This window comes from Calonectris borealis, chromosome 19, assembly GCF_964195595.1.
Source record: "Calonectris borealis chromosome 19, bCalBor7.hap1.2, whole genome shotgun sequence".
In the NCBI taxonomy this organism is placed as follows: Eukaryota; Metazoa; Chordata; class Aves; order Procellariiformes; family Procellariidae; genus Calonectris; species Calonectris borealis.
In genome coordinates this window covers 1,353,104-1,378,567 of record NC_134330.1, presented here as the reverse complement: position 1 = coordinate 1,378,567, position 25,464 = coordinate 1,353,104, and the positions used below count along the sequence as shown (strand labels likewise).

At 37.4% G+C, this 25,464-nt stretch overlaps 1 protein-coding gene across 6 annotated transcripts in view; it reads right to left on the bottom strand.

The window, feature by feature from the left end:
* Positions 1-24,178, bottom strand: part of NOS2 (nitric oxide synthase 2) — a 39,846-nt gene extending 15,668 nt beyond the window's left edge. The window contains exons 1-9 of one of the 6 annotated variants that reach the window (XM_075168234.1): positions 19,581-24,178; positions 12,429-13,054; positions 10,350-10,441; positions 5,592-10,136; positions 5,401-5,488; positions 3,710-3,885; positions 2,471-2,567; positions 1,755-1,877; positions 1,517-1,665 (exon numbers count right to left, since the gene is read on the bottom strand). In XM_075168234.1, the coding sequence (XP_075024335.1) occupies positions 1,517-1,665; positions 1,755-1,877; positions 2,471-2,567; positions 3,710-3,816 (476 nt within the window). In that variant the 5' untranslated portion in view covers positions 3,817-3,885; positions 5,401-5,488; positions 5,592-10,136; ... (1 more) ...; positions 12,429-13,054; positions 19,581-24,178. Of the gene's footprint in view, positions 1-1,516; positions 1,666-1,754; positions 1,878-2,470; positions 2,568-3,709; positions 3,886-5,293; positions 5,337-5,400; positions 5,489-5,591; positions 10,137-10,349; positions 10,442-12,428; positions 13,055-19,580 lie in introns of those variants that run through there. The other 5 variants (XM_075168235.1, XM_075168236.1, XM_075168238.1 and 2 more) reach the window with 5 other exon arrangements.
* Between the last annotated feature and the right edge of the window lie 1,286 nt (positions 24,179-25,464).

The window sequence follows — 25,464 nt, the reverse complement described above, 5'->3', positions numbered from 1 at the left end:
GTAGATGAGGCCCTTAGGGACATGGTGTAGTGGGCATGGTGGTGTTGGGTTGACGGTTGGACACGATGATCTTAGAGGTCTTTTCCAACCTGTATGATTCTATGATTCTATGAAATGACAGAGCTTACTAGTCTAATGAAGAAACTAACACACTAGAAATTTAAGTAGCCATCCTTTCACCACCCAACACATACATGGATTGATCACAACCTTTTCTTTGTAAGTTTTCAGTTTAAATTTGGATTTTCTAGATTAGTTTGGAAAAAACTGTCAAATCACAAGCAAGCGAAAAGTAGAGAACAGGCTAGCTTCAGCCCAAAAGTAAGATTATAGTGACTGTCCTCTCAAAGTTCTATTATTTTCACAGGGACACAGCTCTTCTGAGCAAAGTAGGTAGGATTTTCATTCTTCCTTTGTCAGCGAAACTAACTCTAAAATTCTTTAGTTTGATAACACAGAATGAAGTCAAAACATTAGGAAATATTTATCACAGCACAGACAAAAATTGTTTTGTTGGCTTACAGACATAATGAAAACAGCCTGCACTGTCTGAGAGTTTTCACATTTTCAACAAGATGAAAGATCAAGGGCAAGCATGTAAGATAGTGTAAATCAATGTGATCAAATAGCCATGAGCAGAAACACAGAGATGTGCAAATGTAATACGCTGGCAAGTGAGTACAGCCTGTGTGTAAGACAGGGACTTTTAGAAAGATTCAGATGGAAGAAAGCTTTGTAGGAGAGTTCAAAGTGTCTAAAGAAGTAGTCATTATGTGGCTGAGTCCCTTTGAAAGTCTGATAATGTTTTATAATGGGATGAGCAAACATTGAGTTGTCACTCGAAAGCTTGTCATGTGAAAACTTTGTCACTGCAAACTCTTGGACCTCAACCAGATGTTCCAACTTCTCCTGCAATAAGATGTCTCTGCATCATGTCCATTTTTGCGAAAACACAAATCTCTTTTCTGAAGCTAGAGCATCCCTCTCAGCATGCTCAGTAAGCTTATGTTGATGATAGCACAGAGCAAGGTTGAGAAGCAAGAGACTGGCCTTCCAATCTTTGGCTAAAGCCTTGAGAGTCAAAACAGAGAACAAAAGAACACAGAGAAAAGATACTTGGAACAGCACAAACAAAGAGCATTATCCACATTATTCACATCTAAGACTGATCTGAGTAGGAGCTAATCCCATCAACAGAAGGTAACATTCTGTAAGAGAGTCCTAACCTAGATGCTTATTATAAATGTAACGCACTCGGAAGGGATGGGCCTGAGGAATGCACTGTACAGAGTTCATTTCTGTATTCCCAAGACCTGGGATTGGCGGATATAGCATATGAAGTGCAGTAATAGTTTTATTTACGTTTTCAAATAGTCCTTCTCTACTTTTTGAATGCATGCTATGTAATGGGATAGTTACCCATAGCTGTGAAGAAACCAAACACTTCCATAGTCTCACAGACAGGCAGGTAGGGTAAAGGACTTTTACACCAAAAATGAAAATAAAGTTAGCTTACTCTTTAAATGAATTGTAGTACTGCTTGATAAAGTCTATTGCCTGTGGTAAAAGCTCTGCCGGTGGAACTGGCCCATCCCTAGCACCTTTCACCAGGCCCTTTGGGGTCATGAGTGCTCCTTGGCAGGCTTTGGTCCGGCAGTTGATAACCTGAAAAACAATAAAGTATCAAAAAACAATGTTATACTCTGTATCTTTTCAAAGTTAAGAAAAATCACTGTTCAGGTTTCATATCTTACCTCCTTTGCTGTCAGGTGTAGTGTGTCGAGAAAGCTGGATCCATTTTCCAAGTTTCTTACTTTTACATGTCTTGGACATCTTGGTATTTGGTTTGAAGCTTTGATACCATTTTGGGGGGGGTTCTGGACCGAGAAAATATAAAAATACATCCTGTCTTCAGACCTATTAAATATCTTAAAGCTTCATTTTAAATTCTATTTGACCATTAAAATACTACAAATTAAATTCAAGAAATTAGGTATAAATGTGATCTTCTCCGACACGTGTTTATTCATTAGAGTACAAAACTATTGACCTAATCCACAGTTTGATATGAAATGGGGCGAAAAAAAAAAGTATTTTTGTAATAACCAAACAATATCTGCCACTGCACACACTTTTTTAATTTCAATAAGGCCTCTTAATATAATAGTCACAGGCTCAGGAAAACAGTGAACCAGACAATTTTAGAGAAAGGACATGTTTGTTACTAAAGGCTGGGTTTTCAAAGGTGAATAAAGGAATCGGGCACTCCAATCCCACTGGGTCACCTCTTTTCCTTCATTCTTACCAAAGCTCCTTTTTGTTTAGAAAAGATCTTTCATTCAAAGATCTCACAGCAGTCCTAACCTCATATAACTACAGTTAGTCCTCACATGAGAACTTTGAGAAGTTTTGAGCAGTAAGCACAACCCGTGTGAATTGTTAGTATCAAACAATGACGCTAGAAACAGACCTCTCTCCCATCACTGGCCTTTGCTGAAGTTATGATAGGCGGCATCCCTATCCGTTTCTTGCTCAGATCATATAATTCAGCATCATCATTTTCTAAGCTTTAAAAGAGAGAAAGGCAATTCAGTATAATGCAACGTGCTTACTTTTTGTTAGTTTTACCTGCAGCACCAGTAGGGACATGCTCAGAGCTGTCCCTGAAAGATGTACGGAGTCAATAAGCCAACTATTCACAGCAGCGTGAGGGGTGGAGTGGACTAGAAGTCAATAGCAAAGCTACAATCACCCTTTCCAGATCACTATGTGGGAAGGAAAACAGCAGATATGGCCTGGAATGGTAAAGGTTGAGTATCATTGCTGTAAGCTAAACAAAGGACATCTGTACAGTTATGATCTGGCCAGAAAATACTCAGAGGAATTAAACAAAGACATTGAAATCTTCAGGGAAATGTGTGAAAATTTCAGCTAGGTCCAGCCTCCAGCCCATTAAGCAAATAACATACTTCTATATTCATTTCCTTTGTTTTCCACATTAAGTCTTACTTTCTGAACTCCTACTTTTTAATTTGGATATCAGGTTTCAGAAGATGTTCAAAAACACCCAAGAGGCATCCAGACCACAAATTCCAAACAAAACCCTTAGTCTGGAGAGGGCAATGATGTGTTTTAGCTAGCAGAGCATGTGTGGTCACCCACTTCCACTAGTCAGCTTCACGTATCTTCACATTTGAATATAAACTACTTTGAGCAATGACAGGAAAGGGTAGGGAATGGGCAGAGAATGAAATGGTATGCAACAGAAAACTGAAATAAGTAACAGCCTGAAAACTGGGAAATTTAATATGCATGTGCAATTTATTTTATACAGTGTCTTGTATAAATTGTATCACAGAAATACTTTACCAACTTAACTACAGCATTAATAATCACTTTGCTAATCTTTATAGCATACACATGCCTCTTAAGTCCTAGCATGTGTGAAACCATTATAACACACCAAATCAATTTAGAACTATGAAAGAGAAAGCAAGATCATTTCTTTCCTCAATGATGGTATAACTTAGAAACAAAAGCTTAAATGTACCTTACCAAGTCAACACCACCCAGTGACCCCCAGGGTTCTTTGGTTAATATTATTGCTTTGGAAACACATTATAGGTTTCTCCAGAACCCATGTCACTTAATATCTTCCCTTTTCAAACGAAAGAGAAACTATGAAACCATTAAAAGATAAAGATCTTACCCATGGATCTTCCTATTTTTCTCCACGTTATTATTTATATCCTTCTCTTCAGAGGACTGGTTCTTAGCAGCACGAGGTTTGAATACAAACTGCCATGGGCACAACATTTTGTATGCTTTATTTATGATTTTAGTTCACAGTGCTGAAGTCTTGTTTTGTGTGATGTGGGAACACTTCTGAGGAGGGAGAAAACCAACAAGGTCAGTTTTTAACTAAGAAGGTAACTCCCTTTAAAATTACTCAGAAACTCACCAGACTAACTGATCTGATCTAATTATTGTCCTGTTTTTAAAAATGAAAATTGCTTGACTCTTAGAGTAGTGATACTAAAACTAACAGTTCTTTTTGTCAGTGTAATGCTGCAGCCATGCCTTACTCTAAAATACTGGCAAGAGAATTTCAAATGTCCCCCAGTTGCCTAAAACAGCAAATATTAATCTAAGAAAATCACATGCATGCTTTACTTCTATGAAAAACACGCCTTGACACTTGGTTGGTTTTTATTGTGGTTTTTGTTTTGTTTTGGTTTTGTTCCGGGGTTTTTTTTTTTTAAGTTCTGTGTTTTTCAGAAGTTTGTTAAGTGGTATTAAATGTTCTGCTAATTCACATCACTATATGTTAGCTAGGAAAAGGGATGTAAAATGTTGCTGTATTATTCAGATAGCAATGAAAAAAAAAAAATTGGTCTCTGAATTAACCAAAACATTTTGCAATGTATTCATGTGCCAGAGACAAATGGAATTCCAAGAGTCTGAATTCTGTATTTTGTAAGATTTATATAGATAGCACATATTTGAATGTAACATATAGCATTTCTATAAGAACGTACAAAGTTTAATGCTATTCATTTTAACATACATTTTCTGCTAATTTCTGATCCTGAAATGGATTTTTGTGCTATGGAAGGTGTGACAGAAGAAAAAGAGCAAACTAGTAAATTGCTAGGTAAAGCAGAATTAGCCTCAGCCTTTGAATCTGGTTCATAACAGAAATTAAAAACTGATGTTTCCAAAAAATTAAAGATAAGGAAAGAAAATATACATTGCCACATATTCCTGATGTAAATTATGTATTATTTTGTTATTTATATTGCTTTTTCAGTAAAAGTAAAATTTATATTGCTGGGCTCCCAAGATGCTGTCTGCTGTAAAATCACACAAGAAAAGAAATTCATTCAACTATCTGTGCAGAAACTGTAAGGTGTTAGGATTTCTCTGTTACTCCAAGTAAAAGAAATAGTGTGTAATAAGCATTTCTCTACAGTTACAAAATAGGAACAAATCTTAATTACTATTTGGCAATAAAAAATGCTGCAGTGTGCCTATATATTTTTGTAAAACACAAGGGAAAAAGAGAGAAGGAAAGAATAGGGAGAGAAAAAGAAAGAAGGAAAAGGAAAAAAGTTAGAAAGAGAGAGAAAGAGAAAGAAAAAGAGAAAGAGAAAGAGGAAATAAAGGAAAAAAAAATAAAAACAATACAGAAAAACAAAAAATAATAAGAGGAAAAAGAGGAATAAGAGGAAAAAGAAGAATAAAAAGAGGAAAAAAAAAAGAAAAAGGAAAAAGAGAGAAAGAGAAGACTCACATTTTCCATTCACTGGCATTCAGAGTAAGAACTTGCTTGCTTTTTGTGTTCTCCACAACAGGGTTCTTTAAATAACATTTACAGTATTACGTGTTACATGCACAAACCTTTAAATCAGCAGAAAAGGAGATAAAGTTTTCAGAGCAGCAGGACAGCTTGGAAATAGAGCAGGAGACTGATTCCAACACTTTACTCCTAATATGGAAAAAAAAAAATACAGTTTGCCATATAATTACTTCACTTGCGAGCTGCAGTAAATGAATGCCAAACTGAACACTTAAACACAGTGCTGTCTTACCGTGCTTTTTACTGATTTTTCCAAACCCGCTAGGAGATGGTCTTCTCTGTCAAAGTTTCTTTCCTTTAATCCCTCCTGCTCTGTATCCCTCCTGTGAGGCAAAAGCATTTTATACTCCAGGACCATGTATGCAAAATAGCAGAGTAAGGCTACACACGGACAGTGGACAAAAGGGGAATCCCAAAACGCCCCGTATTTCTTTCAGAAGCGGAGGGCGTGTAGCTGATGTGCTGCTGCAGTATTACATAATGTGTATGACTAGTTCCTGATGTTACGAGCATCCCCTACTTCCTGCACAGTGTGCTGTAACTTCGATTTCTACATGAGCTCAGTTATAAGGACAGTGTATCACATCGAACAGTTTTTGCAACCTTGCAGGCAATGTTAAAATAAATAATAAAAAAAAAATCCTGAATGAACTCTTACAGATTTTATCAGTGGATGGCCATTCTCCTATACATTAAACTAGCAGCTGTAGAAAGAGAGTAAACAACTTCAAGAGAAATTTTACAGAATCATAGAGCTTTAGGATATGGATCAGTAAAGCATTTAAACAGGTGATTATAACTGAGGACAGGTATTTTAAGTTTAACATAAATAAGTTACTTCCTTATTTTTGATCAAGTTTTAAAGGATCTTTCTCAATAGAGTATTTGTAGAATTTCTTACACTCCAGAGCTCCCTATTCTATCTGTCACTGCCTGTGAGGTTTGTCCCTTTGTGCTTTTCCAACGTACTAGAAAAACTGGAAGGAAAGTGCAGCTCCCTTAAGTATAAACTATTCACACCACGTTGTTTGTGTGAATACCAGAAAGACAGCTAGATGATGATTGAGCCGATTTTCAATTTTAGACAAGATGTGGACATTTACCTGTTACAAAATCAGGTTTCTACCTGCGGTCTGAAAGCCACACACAATCCCAGAGCCAACGGTGGCATGCAGTACAAAGTGCTGCCAGGCAACTGCAGACTCAGGAATGCTGTGGTATGCCAGTACAATCTCAAGGATTTTGGCCCGAGTTATTTGTTTATTGATATTATGTATGACTATTTTAAGGAAACTGTTTAGAACTGTTTTCAAATTAAAGACAATTCTTGAAACAGCTGAGTAATAAAAGGTCAAAATTGTTACATGATAACTAGAGAAAGATTTACAGGTGCTGATCAAAGATCTACAGAATTAAGGCATAAGGCTGCAAGAGAAACAAGGAAATGCACATTCTCTTTTCATCTGTCACATTTTTACTGGACAAGCTTGGGCAAGGCATTTTTTTTTTTCTGTGTCTAGTTTCTCTATTTAAAAATGAACATTAAATGCTTGTGTAAAGCACTCCCAGAGGTAAACCGAGTTACAGGTACATGTGTTCATGCATGAATACACCTGTATATATCCCATCCAGGGTTGCTAGAGATGAATCTCTTGAAAAATAAACCTGAGTTTTCTGTAGTTTGAGCATTCATCTGCTTGACTGTATCAAGCCCATGCTTCCTGCGTTCACTGCTTATGAATGTTCACACTCAGATTTTTTTTTTTTTTTAATGCGATGCTCTTCCTCTCACCAGAATTATCACTTGACATCCCTCTGTTTAAAATATTCCGGACATGTAATCAGCAGGCAGAAATAATGTATGAGCTGTGTGACCCAATGCCATGCCACAAATTTCTACCTTGCTTCTGATCCATGACAGCTCTTCCCAAACCATATAGACAGTTGTAATTGCTTGAGTGTGAATACAACTCTATGTATCTCAAGGGTCAAATTGAAGGTGCTTGACCTGAAAGGAAACTTCAGAGTTGAAAGAACAAGCTTACACTCTTCTTTGCATTTGCTCTTTTGTCAGGGTTTAAAAATTCTATTTGCATCCTTCCCTTTCTTATTAAATCTGACCTCTTTTCTACAGAACATGGGGAATCTTAATGTCTAGTACTGTAAAAAAGAACATATCTTAGTAGAAATTTAAGTGAATTCAATTATGTTCAATGGCTTCTAAGCTTTTATTATTCAGCATCCTTATTTCCCTGTGCTTGGAGACTGCTGAAAACTAAGGAAATGCTATATAGGGATTGGATATGAAAAATCAGATTTGGAATGACCAGAAGAGCAGAAACATCCTCCTTCCTCATGAGAATCTTTTAAGAATTGGCTGAGGTACAGCCATTCAGGGAACTGCTTAATCACTCCAGTTTTTCAAACAGGACCTGCCCTTTTACTCACCGAAATCGATAATAAAACTCCCTCTGTATAATAACGACGACAGCACCATTCATTTCTTAGGTGGAGTCAGAGATAAACAAGCTCACTGTGCACTCCTACAAATATTCTACACAGCTTGGAAAGTTCTTCCCTCAGAAACCAATTCCGCACATATTTCCTATTTTTGCACAGCCACTTCCGCCTCTGCCATATCAAAATGCAAGAACGAGTTGCTTTTCTTGCATTAACTTTGATGAAAGAGATGCCCTTTCAGAGCATAATATTTGACATATTCAATGGCATTCTGACCATGCTGTCATATTGAGTTAATTTTTGTTTTGTTTCTGAAAATGTGATGGCCTTTAGCCTCAACAATAAGCTTTCTGCAATTTCATTCGAATCAAGTCACATTCCTTCTCTGACTGCAATATTCTGCATCAGCTCAAGAGGTTATATTCTTAAAAACATTTTAAAAACAAGCTCTGTTTCTAAGGTTGCTCCTCTGAGATCAGGACACCTGAGTCTTCAAAGAACACTGAGGCAAAGCTGATGATAACAAAGGCTGATTTTCCTAACTTCATGCAACCCTAAAGAGATGATGTTCAATTGTCCCAACTTTTTATAAATTACTAGTGAATTTTTTCTAACTCCTTTTTCCTAACTAATCTAACTATTTTCTAACTATTTGAGATGTCTCCATGATGATCTTTCAGAAATGCTGCGTATGACATCACAAATTCGAAATACAATATTGCAGGCACCTATAAACACTTAGGCATCTTTGAAGATTTGTTAAGACTTCACATGCTCCTCTTGTGATAAGGGTGAAGTACTCTTTTTGCACTTACAAACTGATGGCTCTGTTCTTTATGCATTTCCTTTTCCTGAGGAAACATACTCTGCTTCCCGCTTTACCCCATTTGATTAACTTCACTGGCTGAACAGGAAATTTCGTCCTTAAAGTACCATAATAATTAAAAAAGGATTGGAAAGGACCCCACGTGGCACCTGGTCCATCTCCCTGCCCCATCAGCAAGATCAGCTGTAACTAAGATATTTCTGAACACCAGAAAACAATTACAAGTCAGTACAAGGGGCAGGACTCACAGCAAAAAAAGCTGCCTAGTAACCTGAGATGAGACACCAAAGAGTAAGATAATCGGTCAAAATGGAGTCAGATCACAAAAGACCATGTACATCATGGAAATGGACTCATGCTTTTCAGTAAAATGCTCACTACTTATTTCACACGTGACCACTTTGTGGCACAAATAACTTAACTCACTTGGTCCATTAAGAACATCCATTCACTTTCTGCTCCTTTTCTGGGCTGAAGTGCTGTTTTCTCTACTAGCTATGAGACTTCGTTCACATTTTCCAGCTTGCTATCACTTAACTGTAGAAGAGACATTATTACCCTGGCAACACTTCAGTGTTTATTACACACTTAAAAAGTTATTTTAAAACAAGTATTGTCTCTTTGTTTGTGCTGTATCCAATGCCTGGTGTGATGGGGTACTGAGCCACAGGAAAGCCTCTCTGTACTTTTTCAACTCAGAGGTAAATAAATACATAAATAATGACAATGGTGAGGGTTTGTGTAATAGACTGGGTGCCAGACCACCCTGAGATAGTATCTACAAGTCTCAGTTTGCTAGCAACTTTGCACTTCTCATACAAAAATGTTATCTGCAAAAAATATATTTTTAGTTCCTAAATTCCTACACTAAATACCAAATGTACCAGAAATGGAGGAGAAAGCCTGTGATACATGGGTTGTGAGGAATCCAGGAGTTGTATGATAAGAACTTTTTAAAGGTTATAGGTGACCCACTTCTGTTAGTCTTAATTTTCAGTGCCTGCTAATCTCATGAGGGTATGTTTCAGAGTCATTGTCCCTAAAGCTCTTCTGAGTGGAGTATGGTGAAAATGTTCTGTACTAAAGGATGGAGATAGAAACAGTCATGTCACACTTGGAGAATTACACAATAATATAGACTAGAAATTTCCACTTTCTCACTCCCTACTTCTTTAAATGTCTAATAGAGACATGAAAAACAAAACTGGTAACTTCCATAAAAATGCAAGACTTCAACTTTATCAATTTGCTACATTTAGTTTAGAAGGTGAAAAAAAGTAAAAATAATTCTAAGGACACTTTCTTTCTTTATGGCATTCCACTCAAACACAAAAAAAAAGCTGGTCCATGGAAGCCAACTCCCAGGCACTGTATGTCTTAAAATGAAGATTTATACAATGAAACAATAGAGCTTCTCACCAATTCTTCCTGCCTTTATGGCTCTGGAACCTCCACAGATTCACTGTTTTTATTGGAAGCTTCTGGTAGTTTCTGACAAAGAAAGATACAATTAATAAAACTAATAACTACTGTTAAAAAAGGTGTTCCCAAATATCTCCTCATATTGAGTAGTTAATCATAATCTTTTACACTGGTTTGGTTTTTCATTTCCCAAAGAAAATCTGTTTCGTTTGAATATTCCGTCAAACTTTGCAAGATGGCAAAACTGTTTCTTTGGTTTAGTGTTTTGATTGCTTACTGTACCTTTAAGGATATTTACCATTAACTGTAGCATCTTCTTCACTGGCTGCTTCATTATTGTGAAATGTTCTTTATAAAGTGGGGATAACAACTTTCTATCAAAAGCAAAATAAAAGACTCAGGTCTAGGCACTTTAAAATACACAAATACAAGTAGGATCCCAAATCTACTGTCTGGACTCCGTTTTAGTTTCTGGAGATTTAAGGTATATTAAAAGCAGCAGTTTAGGGTGAAAAGTGTAATGTTTCATTTGCCATCTCCTAATCTAGGCAGTGTAAGATTGCATGGCAAATGATGACAGGGCAGTGTGGAAAAATTTCATATTGTGAACATCTGAGGGCGAAAATGAAAGTTAAGGAGAGTGTTAAACTTACAGTAAACCCATCCCTTCCTGTCTGCTAGTTCTAGGAGTTAGGCCAACTTCAGAAATGCAGTAATAACAAAATCCCCTCAACACCCTTTTCCCACGTGTGCATATGACAAACATCGACGAGGAAGTGAAGGAGGGACAAAGCAATCAGACAACCAATAACCAGATTTCTTTCTGTCTGGGTGCACGTTGTCTCAAGCAGAAGCGACTTCTGAAACATACTGACTCATTTGTGCGATCCTCAGCCACAGGTGCAGCAGTAAAGGCTAGCTACTAGCAGATTAAAGCAAAAAAGTAAAATAGCAATTGGCAGTTGACTGGGCATAAAAACCAGCGTCCTGTGTGTGGCTGTCTGCTGGGCTGCGTGCATGCTGGGCTGTGTGCCCTATGCTCCTTGACATAATTTCATTATATTTAGCCTATTGAAGATGTCACTGTCTGGAGCATAAGGGAAAGCTGGCATGTGGATAGGGAGAATGTATAGAACACTGTTTGTTATCGCTGGTCCTGCAATTCACGCTTGTCACAGCTGAACATAAAGATGACATTGATTACCATGTGCAAAAAGATGTTTTTGCTTGAGAAATAACTGTGAACTACAGAATTGCAAACGTGTTCTTATTTAGTAAAAGCATGGTCTGAAGAAGAAACGCCAATTTAAGCAACAGAGCACTGGTTGACGTCAGTAGGATTCAGAATTTCTAATCAAGATGAGGTAATACAAAAGATTTAAATACTGGTTTTCAAAAAACAATCCATAAATTTCTGGGCTGAAATGAAGAACAGAATATTGAAGTATAGAAGTAACTTAAGCTCTGAAAGTTAAAAATACCTTAAATAAAAGGGAACAGAAGCTAAAATTCAGCCTAAGAAATCATGAGGACTATTTTTATATGGTATAATTGCATTCTGCATTTCTGTGCTGTTTTTCATCCGAAGATATTAAAATATTGCTAAAACATATACAAAATTTTGATCTCACATCACAGTCCCTAACAACAATGTGAAGGAACATTCAACCAATTGTTGTATTATTTCTCATGGGAATATGCTAGAAATACCATAAAAACAATGCGCTTCCATAGAAACTGCTCCAAAAACTGTGAAGTTGAATAGAGAATGATATAGTTCTGGAGGTTGATTTAGCCACTTTATAAAATCCTTGAGTAGGGTTAAAAGTCTCTGTTATCATGGAGGGTGGATCACGTTCTTCAGCTTAACAGGACTTGAAAACTTACCTGCGATGCACACCAAATAAATATTTAAAGTCAGCCTGGGCAATGATGAGAGCTCTTAATCCAGTGTTCCACCACCGATGTCTGAAATGTGGGGGGTTTTGTTTCTTACCATTTACATAACTTTCTCCTAAATGACTGATTTCACATGTTTACATTAGACTTAGTGTAATTAGAAAACACAATCCATGCTTTGCATGAAATATGAACAGAGACACTTTCTTCCGAGTTTAATGAGCTCCGAAAAAGGTTATTATTAAGTCTGTTGGGAAGTCCACCAAAATCCCCAGAGGCTGAAGTTTGCATGTAATGCAGTCTATTTTTGCCATATTCTGTTTTGGAAGCACAAAGACATAATATTAAAATAATGAAAAATCACATTTTTTATAACCTTAGATGCCAACAGAAGCAACAGTGTTCCATCCTGGATTAAGGAAGTAGAAAGTTAAATCATTAGAAAATTATTCATGATCTTACCTGTATCAGGAAATAATGAGAAAACCTGCTTTCAAGTCCCTTTTTTTTTTGTCACAGCATAATCTTTTCATTATCATTCCCTTGGGGACTGTAGACTCACTGTAAGCGTAGGCAATGACAACGTTCACAGTGCTTTCTTTTTCTCTTTCCTTTGGGGACTGTGCCGAGGTCTTTACCTCTGGAGCTCTGACCAACTGGAAAGCATGTTTTCTCTGCTAAGGCATTACTAATCCTCCTGTCAGCCTTTTCCACAAAACCTCTGATGTGTACAACTGTAAAATTTTCCTTGTCCTCCTGTACTGGACCCAGAGACTATGTTTCTCATTCTTCTCAATTTCTCTCACCCTACTTGCCGCCATATGTCAGCGCCTTCCTGATTGGCATGTTAATACCGTGTGCTGCTGTGCATATTTTGAAAAGATACATCATTTCTTTGACTTGGGTCAATGGAAATCAGTCTTAGGCACAAGTTCAGACATTGGTTGAATTTCGTTCCCAAAGCAAGTGTTTGCATTCAATGTAGTACTGCATCCCACTCTGAAAATTCTGGCTCTGAAGAACATGGACCACTTGTGGATAGATCATCATCCAGTTCTGTATTTCCTCACTGAGGGACAATCATGAAGCTGAATTTGAAGGGGACAAAATCAGGAGAAAATAAGAGCATACTCATAAATCATTTTGTCTTCTGAAAGTGTACTGCTTCCTTATTTATGCCACTAAACCACGTGCTTTCTTTATGAAACAGTTGTGAGACATTTTCCTTCCATAAAAAGTCTGTGATGTTGGTTATGCTAAAATGAATTCACAAGACACTACTAACTCATTATCAAAACACAGGGCACCCTCCTGCTGAACTCTTTACAATGTCTGCAGCATTGCAACTGCTGAAGCATTGAGAAAGAATCATTGGGCATCTGGTCATTTGCTTCAAAAATCTTAAAATGGGTCCACTAAACAGTCCATATCAAAACAAAAAGAAACTACTTGATCTGCATATTTACCATGTCTTTCTTTCTATCAAGCCATACTTCTACTCAAATCTCTGGAATTTTTCTCTCCCCAGTTGATTTCTTCTAAACGACCAGCAGGGAACTTTTCTCAAAAACTGCCTCGTATTTCTATGTCAATACTGTCCCAGCCTGCCTAACTATTTGATGAGAAAAGGGATTAAATGCATGGGTAGATCAAGAAGCAAACAGCCACAGGAACATTTCCCATATCTAGAAATGCTAAATCTCATTCTGCTGACCACATTATTGATCAGCCTTTTGTATCCACCCTGACTGTGGTTTTGCACTATCGCAAAGCCCACAGAAAAGCCTTCTCTAATGAAGCAATATTCTGGAAAACATCAGATCTGAAAACAGAAGACAGACCAGCTCTGCACAGCCTCATTTTTTAATAGTCAACAATCCACCCTCATGGATTGCCTGTGCAATGCAAAGCGCTCCTTTTTGTAACCATGCATATTTCTTTGGGTGAACCTGGTTTGACAGACTTAAATTTATCAGAAGCATTTAAAAAATTTCTTAGTTTTTGTGACAGTCTACCATGAATCATGATATAACCTCCATATAAAGCCTGGCAGAGAGAAGCATTCATTACACAAGCATCTCAAATATGTCAGTTGTAACACACACACACACACACACACACACACACACACACAAAAGAAGAAAAAACCCATCTGTTCTACCACTTTCTGGAATGGAAGATTTTATTTGATTCTCTGGGTTCAGATATACTTACCAATTTACTACTACTAAGAGCCAGTGTGAAGAATTTGATAGAAACTGATATATTTGGTTTTAGGAAAAGAGATGGGGGTGTTTTATATGGCTTCTAAATTTAAATTTTTTAGTCCATGTGGAACCTGTCCTTTTTTTCCTCAATTAGAATTAGTAGGGAAGCCTTCCTGCCTTAGGCCATCAGTAAATAAAAAGTATTCCCTCCCACTATTACCTGCAAGAAGTATACCTAGTTAATGAGTTCATTTCCCCTGACATCGGTCTCTCACCTGCTAAATACAGTACATGAGATCTCTCTGCTAGAAAGGGAAAATAACTTCCAATCCCTAACTACAAGATTTCTCTGTCCATTCCTTTGTTTTTTATTGAAACATACAGCACTGTTGAAATAATTTCAATAAAAGTCATGTGCTTATCTTTCTTGCTGACATATAAATCTCTAACTTTTCCTTTATACGAGCCTTTTCCTACTCAGGTTTTTTTTCTGCACACTCAAGCATCAAACTTTGATCAGCATAGCTTAGCCTACACAAAATCATGCTTTCCGTATTTCCTGGATGGAGACACGGGTTTTCTCAGGCAATTTTACGGCTCTGCTTTATCTTGATGAGCCTTCTTACCACTTAAGTTGGTTTTAGTGGTTTCTTACAAAGCACTACAGTCTTACCTAAGCCTGCACAACTTTCAACGTCTGCGAAAATTACATCACATTTTCAAAACTTTCAGTGAGAGTGAAATTACCTTCCCTCTGTTAGTGTTAGGAGAAAAAGCTAGTGCTAGAGGATTTGTGGTAATAAGCTTACAGCTCCTTTACTAGCAACCATCTACCTTCCCCTGCCTAAAAAGACAATTTCCATGGCACATTCTTCACCATCTTCAGAGTATTTTTAGTCGGTTTTCATTAATTTTGAGATGCAAGTCCAGCTAAATACTTATACATTGAAATACCGACAATTTACCCTGCTAGTCTCTGTTGAGTATACCAGAAAGCAAGCTTCTGCCGATCTGCTGCCAGTTCCAATTCATGGAATAAATCTTTGGACTAATTTAGGAAATTTTGTCTCTTATCACAAATCTAAGTAAAGACTCTAGTCCGAACGTATCTTCTCACTACATGTTCTATGTTTTTTTTATTTGTTTGTTGATCATCCAAGGATTATATGAATTGGAGAAACATTCACCCTAAATTGTCAGTCAGCAGGAGGGAAGCAGTCTTTAACTTGCAAACTCCTATTCAGGCAGTGCTGTTAAAACGTGATGTGTCCTTACTTGTGTCCTTGATGCTTTGTCTCTTTATTACATACAAAAGATATGATTTAGGAATATATTCACACATATTCTGACTAATTCTCCACCATTGAATAAAACAACTGTTTCCTCATTTGGAACTGCCTAGCAAGCAAAACCAACATGTAGGTGAACTTTAAGCAGTTTTTAACTGAAATAAAGTCAGTAAAGAAACTTACATCATACATAGAATTACAGATGGACGCAGGTTAGAAGGGACCTCAGCATTTCATCTAGTCCAACCTCCTGCTCAAAGCAGGGTCAGCTATGAGGTCAGACCAGGTTGCTCAGGGCTTGATCCAGGCTCGTCTTGAAAACTTCCAAGGAAGGAGACTGCACAACATACCTGTGCAACCCACTCTACTGCTAGACTGTCCTCATGGGGACAAAGTTTCTCCTTATACCCAGTCTGGACTTCTCATTTCAACTTCTGCCCATTGCGTCTCATCTTCCCACCATGCACCACTGTGAAAAGCCTGGCTCCATCTCCTTAATGACCTCCTTAAAGTCACTGAAAGGCTGCGATTAGGTCCCCTGGGTCTTCTCCAGGCTGAACAAGCCCAGTTCCTTCAGCCTCTTCTCACTCCCCACTGCCCCTCCACTGAACTCGCTCTTCTTGTATTGGAGGCCCAACCTGGACAGTATTCTAGCAGTAAAAGATTCAGATACTCTAATCGTGCTGCTTTTCCTAACTCACACTCTTTCTATAGGAATTCCAGGCTAGGGACATACTATTTAGCTTGTTTTTCATTTGGCGAGCAAACATACTGCTTATTCACACAACTCTTGATCACTCTGACAGAGGATAGCCTTTGAAGCTGCATTTGGAAGGGGGAACATCACGTGGGAGTTTGAAAGGTCATTTATCAAAAATAAAAAATAATAGAGATGTGGAAGAATGGGTGTTGATATATAGTAAGGTCAGATTCTAGAAAGTGATGGATGGCTTTATGAAGTGGGTTAAGTCTAGGGTTTAATCTATAATACGCAGTCCTAGTACAAACAAAGGATTGTTACAGATTAACTAGCAGGTGCTATTATTATCCATAACAATTTTTGTCTCTATTCCTAATAGGGTAAGATGCAAAATAATCACTTCATGCAGTCTAAATGCTTCATCTAACTATTGAAGTAAGGGGGTATTTGGACCACAGCCACCAAAGCAAAACGAGCTGATGTAGACTGTGTACTTCACTGTTACGCGACTGAAATAGTAAGATTTTTGGTCAAAAGCACGTTCTTGCCTCATCTTGTTTTTATGATGATTAGTTTTGGCTTAGTCACCTGAGACCTGGCAGAAGGGAATGTAAAGGGGAATTTTCTGTGACTTTACAACACTGTCTGTAAGGTTAAAGCAGCTCAAGATAGCTCTCTGACCAGCACAAGCTGAAAACCACTATCTTATTTCCTTCTCTCTTCTCATGTACCAGCTTCTAAGACTTAATTAAAATCTGAGAATTCTCCAAAAGAACACGGTGTTCATCATCCTAGTAGGCCTTTCGGGGATCAGTATTTCCTGTATTTCCATGAAGTGCCAAAACCCTCATCCAACCTAAAATCTCTAATCCCAATTTCCTCCTATGTTTTTGCTTTTGAAATCCCGTTTCTTTTCAATGGAAGAGCAAATCCATATGTATGAAAGTCAGGTGACTGGCATCCTGAAATGACTTCCCAGTGGTAAGAGATAAATCCACACAGTTAACATGTCTTGATGTGGTAGAATGACCATGTCAGGAAAGATGACTTCTCAAGTACATAATGATATACCACAGTTTCTGCCCACAAAATGGCTGAAAGCTCTGGAGAAGGAACCAAAATGATAGCTCATACATGCTTTTGGTAGGTTTTTGTAGTAAGTTCCAAATCTCAGATCGGTTCCTACCCAGTTAGATGATCACTTTGCGAAAAACACACCACTTCATCTCTGATTAATTAGCAGAAGTGAATACACCATGGAGAATGACTGATCCTTTTCATGAGAGGTATTCCAGGTCAGTGTTGATACACACAAATAAGCACAGTATAAACTAATGATCAACAATCGATCAACTAATTTTTAAATAGATTGCAAGTTCTAATACTGATAAAGTTGAAAATAAGAAAAAGGGAGGGTAGTTCTTCAGCACAGAAGACAGCAGCATGACTTTTAATGTTTACTTTTCCAAAACAGCATATGAGCATGGGAAATGAAAACAACTAATTAGTGGTCAAAGAAACTTCAGAATCCTCTTTATGCCTTCCCCTTATTTAGCAGTGGTAACTAGGAGTAATGCCTCTGTTTCTGGTTTCCAAGTTGACTTGCTGAAGGCCAATACACCCTCAACATCAGACGCATCTCTTGAATTTAGCCCATCTGGACCACTGCAGAGACTATGTTTTGTAAAACTGGATAAAGAAAACTGTTTCACTTTTAATTCTGGTAAACATGATTAAGCATGGTATGTTTCTTTAAGTATTCAAGGTAGTGAAAAATGGTGTAAGATGGTAAATGCTCACTGAAGTACACAGGAGTCTTTCCCTTTGACTTTAGTGGCTTTGCCTCAGAACCCATGAACAGCATGAAAAGTAAACATCCTGATAAGCAATTATCTAGAATGCGTTTGTTCTTATAGACCAAGACAGAATTTGATAGAAGGGCAAGATTTATGTCTCCCAGCTTTTCTTTTAATAGACAGTCCCTATGAATTCCAGAGGTTCTTAAGTGTTATAGAGTTCTACAGAGCAAAGTTAAATAATTATGATCTGTGATTTCTTTCAGATACTTCTAAAATTGAAAACACTTTCTAAATAGTAAATAAAAAAATCCCACACACATAGTACAATAAAGTCAGCTCATTACAGGTTCAGTATGGTACCCGATCTGTTCCTTTCAAAGCATCTTTGTTAGATGGAAGAGTTTATGGTTCTGTTCCTCTCTCAACCAGACATGGATTTTCATTCAAGTTACTTTTTATGCTAAATACCACTCATATTTTGTACATTCTTTGTATTATTACATTAGCTATAAAATCAGAACCTTTGCTTATCAATTAATTTTGAGGATAATGAACAAGTTAGAGGGCACGGATTGGCTCTCCATCTCTTAAGTTTCATAATACACACTGGATGCCTTTTCACTGCATTTAATCAATTAGACATTACCAGACTTGGTATAGTGTAACTGTGAAATCCCATAGGCTGTATTATGTCATCTGGGAGCAGAATTTGGAGATATTTATATTTTTAAACTGTGCTTCTGAAATAATTGTAAAATGATCATTACATTTTAGTACCTTCCCAATTCAGAGTCACACTAGTAGAGGAATAACCATTTTACAGCTACTTGCCAACAGAGTCCCAAGCAGTCAGAGAGGTGCTCTGTGCACTGAAATCATCAGGCTAAAGGAAGATGGTGAACACAACGCTGGGAGTGGGAGCGAATGAGTATGTGAGATAATCAGGTATGTTAAGAGCTCTCATTGGTTATTAAAAAAAAACAAACAGTATTGAGATCCACTATAAGTTGTTGTTTACTCGTCTTGCCCATGACAACCCAATTGTTAATTGCAGTTATAATTAGACATCACTATGTAGATAGTGAACCAGAGACCCTTCCATGTAATCCAAACGGACAAGACAAAATATGAAATGGCAGTCCAGAGAAGTGATCTTATTTTCCTGAGGTTATACAGCAACACAGTGAAATACGTAAGACCAAGTATAATTTTTAAGGTCCCCCAAGTTAAGCACCTAAAAAGCAATCTGAGAATTACTTTTGAAAATCTTGGCCATAAAGCTGCAACCTAGTCTGTGAGATGCTTCCAGCTAAGAGAGGACAAACTCTACAGAGCTCTACGGGGACAGAATTCTCCAAGACTCAACAGGTGTCTGCATTCTGTACTGTAAACTGCGGTTAAACACATCATTTTGTGACCTCTAAAAAGAGGAGAAAAAAAACCCAGAAAATAAAAGGGAAAGCAGCCCTTGCAGTTGCACAATTGTGGAAAACAAAATACTCTGGTTTTAGGCATGAAAAATCAGTGCCCAGATTGGTGAATATCAGGGAGGTATCTCCAGCAAATACAGCCTTTGCCTGTGTCCACTATCATGATGTAATATTTTCCAGTCTACTTACTTCAGTTTGACACTTGTTTTGAAACACAGAGTTTTCCTTGTTCCTTGTTTCACACCATCTGAGATACAGCTGACTTTCTGTGGATGAAATAACTGAGAAAATGAAAGTAAGACTGAGAAAATCCCAAATCCTACGAGGTTACCTAATACAGAACATGAGTCAACCTAATCAGTTGCAAGAATTTACTGTCAATTTTCTATTTTAAAATCCATTCTGTAGAATGACAGGAAATATTAATCAAAACACCACCATTTTTAAACTTTCCCAGCAGAAGGAAGCACACAGGTAATGAGGCAGTTCAAGGTAATGTTGTGGGGCAGCAGCTAAAAGCGAATCCTTTTTTTATGAGGTAGTGAAGCACCCAAACAAAGCTGTCTCAGAAGTTACGGAAAAAAAAAAATTAAGGTCATCTTTTTCAAAATGGATTAATGCAGAATATGAAGGCAGATTCTTCTGGGGGAAAAGGCACCCAGGTTGATAGTTACAGAATAGGGAAGTTAACTTCTTAGGCCTCTCAGTTAATAGGTAAGGACAACAAACAGTAGTCCCAGAACTGTCTATTTTATAATCTACTAGATTACTTCAGTGTGCAATGTCGGCGACCTCTCTGACCAATGATACATACAAACATTGTTAAGCTCTTAGCTGCAAGTGACAGATGCCTCCATCTGCTTCTAAACTTCTAAAAACTATTTTAAATATAAAACACAATTGTGAGGAAAACAGAAAATATTCTTCAAAGAACACGTTTTTTTTAAAAGTTAATGTGTCTGCCCTGAGTAATCACAAGCTGAAAGGAGTACTTGATGACTAGTGTATATTTCAGTTAACACTATTTCATAAAACCTGGCTTGACAGAAGTATAAGATAAATTAATCAAATAATACAAAAGCTGAAAGATGCGCCAGCTGGCTCGTGCTCAAGAAGAAATACACCGCTTCTGAACAGTAGGAAAGACTGCAGTAAAGCACCTGACCAAGTGGGCAGTGCAGTACAGTATCAAGCCAGTTTCATGTGTTACTGACTTGCTTTAGAACACAGTTCTTGACAAAGAGACTTCTCACACATTTCAAATAAACATATGCTATTTTGGATGACACTGAGGGACGCTACATTGTGGAGCATAAAGCTCTAAAGATTAATTCTTGCAATTTAAGGTCAAGGACTCTCATAATGAATGAATATTAAGAGATTGCATGTCTAAGACTCACAGCTGCTGTGCTGCCTGTTCGGTTTGCATCTTATCAGAGCTTTATATGAAGGCACAATTTGTAATACCAAGTTAATAGCTATTCACAAATAGGAAACTGTTTCCCTTAAGAGAAGATCACAGTGAATATTATTAGTTTCTCTCAGAACTAGTGTGTATACTTGTTCTTTACAGTGTGGCAGTAAAGATCACTTCCTTATGACATTTGAAAATGAGCCAAACACCACAGAAGAGATGTTATTGTTTGGCATCAAATTCTTAAGCTCATGTGTCTCTGAACAAAAAGCAATGCCTGTGACATAATGAACCAAGTGAAAAAGAGTTTACAAAGTGCTAATGCTAAAGAATGATTTAAAGAATCTTCAGTTATTGACAAATGGTGCTAAGCAAAGCCTGGCTTGGGATGGAAGTATTCTATTCAGTACCCACAGGGCTCAAATGACTTTCAGTGGCAGGAGTGAATTGAAATCAGTAACACCTCTGACATAAGAATGTGATCAGAAATATATACATCTCTTTAACCATGTGAAGTGCAGAATAATATCCTATATTTTAGATAAACTACAAATTTACAATCTTTTCCATACCAAAACCCGATATCAACCAATAAAAAAAAAGGAAAGATTTTTACTACACAGAAAGCTTCTACATGAGGTTCCAAGGCTGGTAATAACAAAAAGTAGATGCTTTAACATTTGTCTGTGGGCTTAAGAGCAAGAGCCTATACACTAAACAAAACACATCAACTAACCCACCAGTAAATTGCCATGATTGCCATTGTTCCAGTCTTTCTAGACATGTCACTTCCATATTTGTAATGTACAAATTATTTCCACGCAATTTCAGCTTTAGGTTTCTAATATTACATATATTATATAATATTTTTTATATATATACATGAAAGAAAGTATAGCACCAAATTTGGTTCTGTCTTTAAACTGTTGATAAGTCTATAACCTGGAGCTAATGACTAAGAACTTTTTTCTCATTTTCCTTAGCTAAAACATGATCTAAATAATCTATTTCTCCATACTTCAAGAATTAAAAGCATGACCTCAACCTATTAAACAGAAATCTCCCATCTTTTCCTTGTTCTAAAGTTTGTCTTGCATAACAAGCCTCCTGTGAAAACCTCTCTCTAGCTTAACTGACACGAGTTGTCTGTACACAACCTTTGAACGGTTAATTCCACTCTAATTGTAGAGGAGTACTTAGAAGTTATTGACCCAAGGTCTTACAGTAACCAGCTGCAAAACTCTTCCAGAATGTAGTTATTACACTTGTGTAAACACAATGAAAACCCTCAGGCCAGGTGATACTATTGCACACTTAAAGTGATGCTGGTAATCGAATGCTTACTATAGAGTGCTTATTAGTGGGGCCAACAAAAACTGACATGACCTTCTGATAGACTCTTAATCATTCAATTATTGCATATACCGATCAACAGTCCATTACTTACCAGAATTGGCATAATATAAAAGTACAGAAATGGGTTCCTCATTTCAGTAAAAAGAAACTAAACCCTGTGAATAGAATAGGCTTGTCCCTTTTTACTGACATTATCCTTTGTTGCGTCAACAGCTTAATGAGCACTGTAAGCTTTTTTCTTTTAAACTTGCAATAGTAGTTACGGAATACAACACAGTCTCTTTTATCCCCTATTACTTAATTTGCACCCAACATCTTTATCTTCAGAGATTCTGGATGACTGAATATGGAAACACATATGCACCAATCTATTTGGTGTTGATATTTTCTTTGCAAGTGCCATCAGAGAACCATGGAGGAGACTGATCAATGAAGTGTTCCCCTGTGAGCAGCAGGAATAAAGTTATGCCTGCGACTGTGTAAGTCTTTCCCACAGTGGGCCCTGTTAGAGCCACCGGCAGCTAATCATTAGCACAGTGGCATTAACACCAAATTAAGACATTGGTGGAACACAGAACAGTTCTTCAGTCTCAGCAAGGCTGGGTGGCAGAGAGTTGCTCTGGTGATCCTGGATACTAAAGAAGAGAACTCAATTTACCGTATAAACTCTCAGGTCAAACAGGTTAGTAAGTGGTAAGTTAAGGCAACTCTGGGATTAAATGACTTCTGAGTCATTTAATGGATAATAATTTTGGTCAAAGTTATTGAAGCTCTGCCTAAATCCCTTTTCAGAGTTCAGGTTCTCATCTACATCTAGGCTAATATAACATCTCTGGTCTCAAATTATGCTGCTGAAGAACAGGATTTGTATAATGTCTTGAAAACAAAAGCTTCAGCTATGCAGCTGAACGACTCTTCAGCCCAGTCATTAGAGAAACATGTCTTAGACATTGGGGTTACTTTCACTATTACAAGGAAGTAAGTAGTTGTTTGCATCGTGTCTCCCCACACCAAGAAAAGAATTTGTTACATAGAGTAAATAAAGTTATCTTCACATTATCTTTCCATTCTATTAAAAGGTTTGTTATTTTGAAAACCAGATTATTTTTGTATTAAAAAAAAAAAAGGACTCTGACATCTCATCATGCCCTACAACTGAATCACTACTGTCAAAATATTTAGTCATGGTGTCTCCTGCCTCAGCAACCGTGTTCCTCTTCTGCACCCTACTAAAAACTGCATGCTCTACCACTTTCCAAAGACTAAAACTCACAGATCCTGGTCCTACCATATCAGTTACATCTACCATACCTTTGGTCTGATGTTCCCATATCTCAGCTGGCACCTCAGACATTTGGAGCTGCAGACATGCCATGGTTGCACCTTCTAGCTCCTTGGTGCTTTCTCTCTTGAACTATCCATAAATTAAATAACAGGCATATAATAATGATTTAGACACATGCAATTATCCTATTTAGTAATTGAACAAAATATTATGTCTCACACTACATCAGGAAAGACAATTAAAGCAATGGAGGGTTGTTGAGCACACTACACTTAAAGTTTAGGAAACTCGTACGTTTCCATATGCCGTTAATCCTACTGAGTCTTATCAGTATTGCACTGATACAAAGCTCAGTGCATCTCCATACCACAGACCAAATATATTCAATAGAATTGGGGTACAGCACAGGTCATCTGTTTGCTGTTCTTGATTAAAAGTAGCACATTCAGATATCTTCTATGAAATCTACTTGAGCTTTTTTATTAGAGTGTTCAGTTTCATACTGGATATTCCTTGTCAACTGCCACGGTTGAAGTTTTCTATGCTCTACCCTTGCATCAAATTACTTTGAAAGTTTAAACCAGAATGGTTGCACTTTAAAAAAAAAGTATTTAAGTAAAAATACAAGTGGTTTTCCTCACATGAAGAAAAACTTACATGTACTTTGCTGAGAAACTCTATTACCTTCATGCTTTATTATCTGAAATTAAGCAGAAGGATGGCCCCAGCATAATGCCTGAGTATCTTCTGATGCACCTATCAGAAAAGGATTTGAGGAAAAGAAAGAAGAGGAGTAGAGAGATAAGATGAGAGAGAACAGAATTAAGGAATATGTAGAACAAGAACAGAATAACAACAGTGGCGGTGGCAGAGGAAAGAATAAGAAGGCAGGAATTCTTGAAGAGGAGGGTTTAGGGTTAGCAGAGACAAAGGAAATTTTTTGATACAGTACTTTATGGTATAAAAGTTCACTTACAGCCCCCATTTCTTTTATAGCAGTTGTAAAAAAATTCTTCTCGACTACTTTGAGCTAGCATTTTCTTTTTGTTTCTTTCATGGCTGAATGAAAAAAAGAAAATCTGGAGCCTAGAAGAGATCTGCCTTAGCACTCGAGCTCTATTTTGGCAGGTAAGGAAGCTCAACAACTTGGAAACAGTAAAAACAAACCCAACCCCCAAATACTGAGGACTTCGGATACACATCGCAGCATGCACTGCCACCTGCAGGCAGAAAGTTCCACGTACAGCTAAAAGCAAAGGTCATATTTCAAAAGGAAACATTTTTACCCCTAAATTAATTTTATTTAAGATAGCTAGTATTTCTATTGAGTTTTCCCTGATGAAAATCTATTAGGGCAGTGAAAAGACGGTCTTTTTAAAAAGGACATGGACTCCCATTTTTAAAGGGCATTTATTATATGTTGCAAAAAGTTGTGAAGGCCTTTATATCTGTACAACATTGAACATTTCAGTTATAATACCATTCAATGCACAAAACCCATCTGAATGGTGTCCGTTTTCATGAGAGTTTAGGGATTAGGGTGACAGGCACCTATCTTTAAATAAGAAAAGGCAACCACTAGTTCAAGTACAAACCTACAGAATAGAATGAAGATACACCCATAGCACTGACAGGCAAGTGGAAAATACTGTGGTTCAAGTTTCAGATGGGCTTAAAGATCCTACGGGTATGTTCTCCACTCAGTAGCCAATGCTTTTGTGTCTGCTACTAGATTAAAACCAGACCTGTGCTCTGGCCATACCTCTGCTTCACTCTCAAAGCATACCTGTGATCCTGACAGACGATGATCTGGCATAACAGACCGACTACCCTAATTCAGAATGTTACACAAACACAAACATAAATCCACTGTTACTCATGCAGAAGAACCTTGCCACCAAATAACCTATGCAGTAAGTGTATCAAACACTGCTATGCTATGGTGGATCTAGGTCTATAACCTAGTTCACAGTCAAGTAAAGAGAAATTTGCTCTGATCCTCAATGAGCATTTCTCAG